The sequence below is a fragment of the Gossypium arboreum genome, chromosome 8 (assembly GCF_025698485.1).
Source record: "Gossypium arboreum isolate Shixiya-1 chromosome 8, ASM2569848v2, whole genome shotgun sequence".
NCBI classification, from domain to species: Eukaryota; Viridiplantae; Streptophyta; class Magnoliopsida; order Malvales; family Malvaceae; genus Gossypium; species Gossypium arboreum.
The window spans coordinates 23,019,619-23,027,480 of NC_069077.1; the positions used below are offsets into that span (position 1 = coordinate 23,019,619).

Below are 7,862 nucleotides of genomic sequence, written 5' to 3' on the forward strand. Positions count from 1 at the left end.
TAAATATATCATTAAACTGATTAGCATGAAAACCATTTATTCTTAAACGTATAAACCAATGAACTAATACTGTCTCCGCAATTAAAACCTTAGATACACAATTACCAAAAGTTTTACAATAAAATCAAATATTATATATACCTTAAAGCCGCAACAATAAAAAATCAAATGCTGCCAACGAAATTAAACACATTCAAAACTAAATAAAAAACACAACAATTCATAACCATTGGAAATCATTATAAATAATTTTTTAAAAATAAAATTCTCCATTGTACGATTTAATATATGTACGATTTAATATGTATCTTAAAATTTTACAATAAGTTTTACAATAAAATCAAAGATTTAATATATGTACGATTTAATATGTATCTTAAAATTTCAACTAGTGGAGAAGGGCATTTCGGTGGCTCCTTTGTGCTCAAGTTGTGAGGGCACCGAAGACTTAGACCATGTCCTACTACTTTGCCCCAAGGCATGAGCTGTTTGGAAAGCGGTTGGCTTTTCCCCAGTCTACTGTCGAGTTTCTCACTGGTATATTCGCCTCATCTGTGCTTGGTCACACGCAGCGATGCCTCATTCTGCTATGGTTCTTATGGGTGCATCAAAACCTGCTGCTGTGGAAGGGTTAAGACTCGTCTGCGACTAATCTGGTGCGAATGGATGATGCATTTCTGCATATTTGGTAGTAACCCACGAGTATGTTCGCTGCTGCGCAGCCGGGCACTGTTGGCTGTTTTTAGACAGGTTCGGAAGCTGCTGGCGGCGACTTGGATGAATGGTCGCCCCCCTGTGGGCTGCTACAAATGTAATGTTGATACAGCTCATTTGGAGCAAAACGGGGCTGTTGGATTTGCAGCGGTAGTATGTGATTACGATGGCCATGTTGTGAAGTGTTTTCCTGAATTTGGGGAAGCCCTTTTAAACCCTTGTCTAGCAGAAGCATTTGCAATCCATGAGGTGCTCTCTTAGTTAAAATCTATACTGCTCGATAATGTGATATTAGAGTCGGATTGCTTGACGATAGTCAATGCGCTTTTGCGCAAGTCGAGTGATGCTTTTGAGCTTGGTACACTGATTTACAATTGTTTACTATTGAAGACACAATTACAGTGTCTATATTCTGGTGGGACGAAATTCCCCTCCCGTCTTTCTCGAAGAGTTTACTCAATGTTTTGCGTATGGAGTGAGCCTTTTGACTTGGATACTTGCATTTTACTTTCCTTAATAAATGATTCTTTTTCCTAAACATAATATGAGAATAGTTGTGTTCCTTTTTTGGGTTCATTTACAGTCTTTTACATACTTAGTTCTAAGGAATTATGGACAAACATAATGAATTATCATTTGTAACAATTTCTTAATTTTATAAAATATTTCAGTTTTTTTTATTTTAATTCTTAATTTTATAAGATCTTAGAAACAAATTTGATTTGATTTAAATTGAATGGAATGGAGATAAAATCACAATAATATGGGTTCGGATACTTCCAAGAAAAAATGAAGGCTAGTAGTCACTACAATCTCAAAAACTTCAAAGAGATGATTCCAGACCTAACATATTTGAGCATAAACAGTAAAACTTGATTAAAAAAAAAATACCACTGCATGGACCAAGTTGAGCATAAACAAGGATCAATTTAGACTTCACAGTACGCCAAATATTGGAGAAATCAAATCAAAATCCATTTATTAAGCAAAACTGAAAACTACAACATTGATCTTTGTTTGGTACTTGTTAATACAGGTATTGAGGAAAGCCCCTCCCTACTCCTTACGAACAAAATACAACTTGCCCATGACATGGAGAATGGCAACAAATGCAATGAAACCAATGCTCATGACAAGCACCACATTTGGAGAGATCTTCAGCCCTGGGGCATCATCTGTGTAAAACTGAAGCATTGTGCCAGCAGCTCCTCCCGAGGCACCTGCACCACTTGTCGTTCTCCTCCTCCGCATGTTTGCAGCTGCTGCTGCACTTCCTCTTGGTGGTGCTGTTCCAGTTGCCATTCCTATATGACAACCAACTTCTATTTTCAATACTAGATCAAAATTTAGACAATCGGTGTTTTCAGAATCAATATATATATATATATATATATGAAAATTTATTCATTAAATTTTATTGATGGGAGCATAGTGAAGAATGACTGCCCTGCCATGCTATATGCAATACATATACTATGTTCACACAAAAATGAGTTTTTGATACGAGTATGTGCATGACATGAATTTTTTTCAAAGCTCTTTTTTATACCAATGTTGGAATATGTTACGGATTTTAAATCTAGTAAACTAATTAAAATGTAACATTTACATTAGTTTCTCAAATCCATAGATTTGAATAGTAATGAATTTAAAATTGTTAAAATTTTTAGGATTTGACAAACCCATCTAATATATATTATATTGAATATCCTAATATTTTTTAATTTCAATTAATTTGCTCATATATTATGCATTTTATTCTTATTAAATAATAAATGAAATCCAAAATCCAAACTTCCAAACTTCCAAACGGAGGACAAGAGAATAACAAGAAATTTTCAAGGAACAAAACAAGAATGTTGCCAAAAGGCCAGAGGGGATCAATATAGTGTATAGATAGTTTTGAGAAGTGGCAAAGATACCCAAAATTTCACAAAGCTCCACGACTATTAATCAATTAAGCTAAATAATCATAAACCATGTTCAAACTAAATCCAATAGAAGAATCGTAATCTATGATCAATTCAAAACCATCAAAACTTGAATTAAAATCTTTATGGTCTAATCCAATTGAATTATGCCAAATTAAATTGCAGTAAAAGGTAAATCATAGAAATCAATCCATCAAAATTGAATTAAACATTTATGCATGCTCCAAATCCTATAAGAAGCATACATGAGGAATTTTCAAAAGCTAAAACTTGAATATCTTTAGAAACAACACATAAAAAACGATGTAAAAGAATCAGATCTGAAAACCAGATCTACATGCAAGCAATCTAGTAGATCGATCTTATTGTGTATGGATGCCAGAAAGAGATAAGAACCATCGTTTTTATAAACATGCAAAAATGAAAATAAAATGGAAGATGAAAGAGAGGGAGAAGAGAAACTCGCCTGAGTCGACTCGGAATTCGGATATGAGTTCGCAAGCTTTTGGACAAGACTATTTAATATCTTTTCGACTATATACTCCCCCTTTGAACACAATTTGTGGGCTTTATGCTTCGATTTTAGGGACGGCGCTGCTGGGCATTTCCACGCACCACCGCCCAATAAATTTCGGCCACGTGTACTCCTATTGAAAAACTGGCCAATGTGAAATTGTTTCCAACGCTTACGATTGTGCAGGCTAACTAGGCCCAACCTGGATAGGCCTAGTTGACCCAATTTATATACATTTTCTCCTTTTTGCGCCAGTAGTATTAGGTAAAAATACCATAAAAACTTCTATATTAAGAGTTAAATTGTATTTTTTTGTTTAAAAAGGTAAATTAATCCTTATAGTTTAGATTAACGAGCAAACTAGTTCTTTCTATTAAAATTTATCTATTTTATTATAAAAAACAAGCATAACTAACAAAAGAACTAAGTAATTACATATGCATGCCATATATACATCGAGACCAATTTTATTTATAGAAATAGATGAAATTTTTAACAAAAAACTAATTTGTTATTTGATATAACATATAAAGACTATTTTACTCATTTTTGAGTTGAAGAGATAAAATATAATTTAATTTATAATATAAGAATGTTTGCGATACTTTTACCTTACTATTATTTCCTTTTAACTCCAAATTCAATGTAAAAGTATGTAAATATGGTAGATAACAAGTATAAAATTAGCAAAATAAGCACACATTTTAAGATTTGATTCCAAAATTTTAGATCCTATTTCTTAGAGGTTAGATCGGACTGGAGCATCTTTTTTATTTTTATGTTTATTTTTATTTTATTTTTATTTTTATTTTATTTTTAAAAAATTGAAGGAGTAGTAAGAAGGTTTTCCAATTAACTTTTTGTTGAAAAAAATTTAGATCAAATTTTAAACCTGTAAGCAAAATTTAAGATAAAATATGTTAAAATTTTGATTGGGACTTTGGGAACCAAAAACAATTACATGTCCCGTTGCCATCCCTACTACTTAAAAATGATTATATTGTAGAACTGCAATATTGCAATATTTGGCCCATTAATTGAAGGTGTTCACTCGCATACCCACGTCAAAAAATTGAATCATAAATCTAATGATCAGGGGTAATCATCGAATAGAATTTTTTCATTTAGACTATTTAATATTTTAAATTAATAAATATAAAATTATATTTTAATCTCTTAAAAATAATAAAATTTTAATTTAATTCTTTAAAATTATAAATATATAGACTATTAAAATATAAATTATCGTAAAAATTATAATTTATTTCAACCCCTAAAAGAATTTTCTAATTTTGCCCTACTAATGATGTATGTGTGGCAATAATTTACTTTTGCTAATGATGTATGAATTATTAAAAATGACCATACAATAAATCACATATGTTTTATTTGTTTGATAAAGCTCCATTTGAGATGCTTAGTTTTTTTTTTTTTAACAAAATATGAATATAAAATATTTAAAAGAAAAAAAAAACCAAGGCATCTCTAACATTGATCCTAAATAAAAAGATCATTTATTCCATAAATAAAGGTAATCAAATAGATCCTAATTACAGTGAGTTTGAACAAAGAGCATAAAACTGTGTAAACTACATCATTAACCCTTGTGTTTTACATCAACTAACAAGTCAGATGATTCTACTTGTTAATAAAATTAAAAAAATCTAACCTCAATGAAAAATTACACGGTACAACATTCCCAGGCACCAAAAACACATTTATCAAAGTAATTCTTGCTTCACCATCTACACTTATAGCATGGATGGTGATTGTAGAATCCTAAGGGTCGTGTTTCTATCGCATTTTCTTTGCAGCTACTACTACTATTTGGTTCATATGTGCATTAACTACATCAAACCTAGATGTATGGAAATAGGCAGCACAATCAATTCTTTGATCTCTTGAAGAATTTATCGCCTTTCCTTCCCATTCCAGTCCCTGCAAGATTTGATGATAGCAGAGAACGGGAATCTGGTCTCCATATCAACTCTTTCAGGACAGAAAACAAGGTTGCCAGTTCAGGTGTGACTTCAGTATCCTTGATATTGTTGCACGACATCACTCTCAATCGTTGAAGCTCTTTCCATGAAAGCACTACCAACTCCAGACCTTTGATAGTTAGCAACGAGCATCCTTCGAGAGAAAGAAGCTTCACTCTCCTATAAAGTGGAGACAAGGAAAAAGAAATATAAATCTACAGTCAGATTTCTAAGGTGAGGAGCAGAAAACGGAATCAAAATGAGATCGCATCATGATTATCAACAAAAATCAACAGGCGGGAACAAAACTGGGATTTCAAAGCCAAGCCATGGCAGATGACTGAGACATTTCAACCTATTGAGCATCAAGAGGAAGGGAATGCCTACATGGTCATTTGGAAGGAATCCCAATTCTGAACCCTCCGGAAATTTAATTGCTATGTTAGTGCAGATGACTATAAGATTAAATCAACCATCAAAGACACAAATTTTCTCGACAAAATTGCAAGACTAAAAGGGTCCCTTGTTTAAAAGAAGAAACCCTTCAAAACCTCATCCACTAATTTTTATCTCTCAGCTCTGTTCACACTATTCTCTAATAAAATCACCAGTTTCCTACACAATAACAATGCATTATGAAACAAACAACAGGTAGCTTATAGGAATCAATGATTGCAAACAATCTAACACAGGAAACTGTCAGCTAATTTAACTCGATCCTCCTATAGATGGATATATCACATGAAGCATAAATCCAAGTAAAAGAAACAATGCTATTAGAAATGAGAAAGGAGTCTCGTACCTACAAATACTTGCAAGGCTAAACACATCGTCCTCCAAACCCCAACAATCATGTAACACAATATCCCTAACATTCTCACAAACCAAAAACAAAGCTTTAACACTTTGCTTGTCCCGAACTTGACAGCCCTGCAGATGCAACTCTTCAAGAGTCAAACAGGACCCCAAATGCTCATCCGCCCCTGGACTCTTATCAATACTTTTACAAGACCTAAGCCTCAGAGTCTTCAAATTCCCACAAAACGAAAGCCCAGATAACCACCCACCATCCATTCTATGTTCAGAAAGGGTCAATTCTTCGAGCATTTGGCAGCATTTTCCTATCGCCTTAATCCCATCATAGCTACCTTCACAGCCACAAAGCTCGAGCTTAACTAACCTTCTACACCCTTGAGCTAATAACGTTAACCCAATATCTGAAATCGTTGAATTGTAGAACACACCAATGAACCCCATTAGTTTCACTACCTGTAAATTTTTAATCCCTGCAATACCCCTCAAAGCCAAATCCCCGCAGCAATGAAGCTCCAATTCTTGCAATGTAGGACACTCCTCTGCTATTCTCAACAACCCTTCTTCGCTTGCCCCGGTCGCCGCCAATCTCTGTAAATTCGGGTACTTTCCGGCTATCATTCTAAGCCCTTGGTCCACCGCATTCGATGGCAACAACGCCGTTTCTTCAAGAAATCCTTCGAGAATGAAATGAGTATCGACATGAACCGACATAGTCTTGTGGGTTACTATAATGCCAGAGCTCTTCGGCATCTGAATACACGAACGAACGAGGTCTAAATCGGTGAGATTGGGAAACCGGGTAAATACCCGACCCAAAGTAACAAAGGACCAATCTGCAACTTTAAGGGAGTACACCAATCGGCCGTGAAGGTGCAACCAACGTTTACAGACCAAGGAATTAGAGACATGTTGAGAGATGGGAAGCTTAGAGAGTATATTGAGGAGGAGTTCGTCAGAGAGGAGGGAAGTGTAATCTGGTGCGGAAGGGTTGAAGGAAAAGGACTGAAAGGATGTTAAATCAGGCTCGGATGGTGGAGAAGTAGATCGGGTGCTGCTGAGAGGACGGTGGAAATGAAGCTGCATCTTGTAAATAACATGCTTTAGAGTTAGGTCTGTGAACCAAATGTCTGGTAAGAAAGGTTTGAGTAACTGATGCAACTTGGCCTCCCCTGGGCATTTGGTGGTGGGGGTGGCTTTAACCTCAAGTCCTGACGGTAATAATGGCCAAAATTAGGGATAAAGCTAGGGTTAGGGTTTGTCTTGTGCGAGTTTGGTGGTTCTGGTGAATCTGGCATTTTGTAAGTGTATGGATGGTATTTTAAATAAATTTTGGAAAATCTAATGTAAAAGCCGTCGCTGAGATGGATTAATTAATTTTTTAAATAAATTAAAAAAAACACACTTAATCCTAAGCAAGATTACCAAGTAATTACTTGACTCTCTCTCAAAAAAAGAAAAAAGGAAAACTTTTTCTGAGGTATTTGTTATTACAGCGATTGGCATTGTGTTGGATTGCGTTTGCCATAATAACTGGTGGTGTACTTTAAAAGCTTATTACTTTTGTCTCTTTTAACCTGTGAAAACCCACTTTATTTGTGGATAAGATTTTGTTTCAACCCTTTCAGTTCTTGTCACCAACTTAACTCCCCAATGAAAAATCAAGGTAATAAAACTTTATGATTCCTCACAACTAATTTCCTCTTTTCTAATCAAATTATACTTGTTTTCAAAATTAATTAATTAACTTTTAAAGTTTACATATTTGTCAATTTAGTCTTCATTTAATTATTTAACTCATAATATTTACACATTTTATAAATTTAGTCTTAATTTATCTAATTTATCTCCCCAAAATTTTCACATTCTTTCAATATTTACACAAGATATATAAACATCGATAACTAAATT

The 7,862-nt window shown here is 34.0% G+C and overlaps 2 protein-coding genes across 2 annotated transcripts; both read right to left on the bottom strand.

Moving 5' to 3' along the window:
* Nucleotides 1-1,667: 1,667 nt before the first annotated feature.
* On the bottom strand, nt 1,668-3,260 carry LOC108467952 (protein transport protein Sec61 subunit beta-like). Its single transcript, XM_017768782.2, has 2 exons — nt 3,112-3,260; nt 1,668-2,018 (listed from the first exon to the last, which is right to left on the bottom strand). Exon 2 carries the CDS (start codon nt 2,014-2,016, stop codon nt 1,771-1,773), a length of 246 nt encoding a protein of 81 aa, XP_017624271.1. The 5' UTR covers nt 2,017-2,018; nt 3,112-3,260; the 3' UTR covers nt 1,668-1,770.
* Nucleotides 3,261-4,650: 1,390 nt separating this feature from the next.
* On the bottom strand, nt 4,651-7,498 carry LOC108467699 (F-box protein At5g07670-like). The gene is made up of 2 exons (XM_017768433.2): nt 5,941-7,498; nt 4,651-5,318 (listed from the first exon to the last, which is right to left on the bottom strand). The coding sequence occupies exons 1-2, from the start codon at nt 7,035-7,037 to the stop codon at nt 5,045-5,047; spliced, it is 1,371 nt and encodes a 456-aa protein (XP_017623922.1). The 5' UTR covers nt 7,038-7,498; the 3' UTR covers nt 4,651-5,044.
* Nucleotides 7,499-7,862: the final 364 nt, after the last annotated feature.

Bases quoted from the DNA above. Each gene is read 5' to 3' on its own strand.
- LOC108467952 (XM_017768782.2), bottom strand. From the start codon at position 2,016: ATGGCAACTGGAACAGCACCACCAAGAGGAAGTGCAGCAGCAGCTGCA.
- LOC108467699 (XM_017768433.2), bottom strand. From the start codon at position 7,037: ATGCAGCTTCATTTCCACCGTCCTCTCAGCAGCACCCGATCTACTTCT. The intron at 5,319-5,940 runs GTACGAGACTCC...TCCACTTTATAG, and splicing joins AGCCTTGCAAGTATTTGTAG to GAGAGTGAAGCTTCTTTCTC.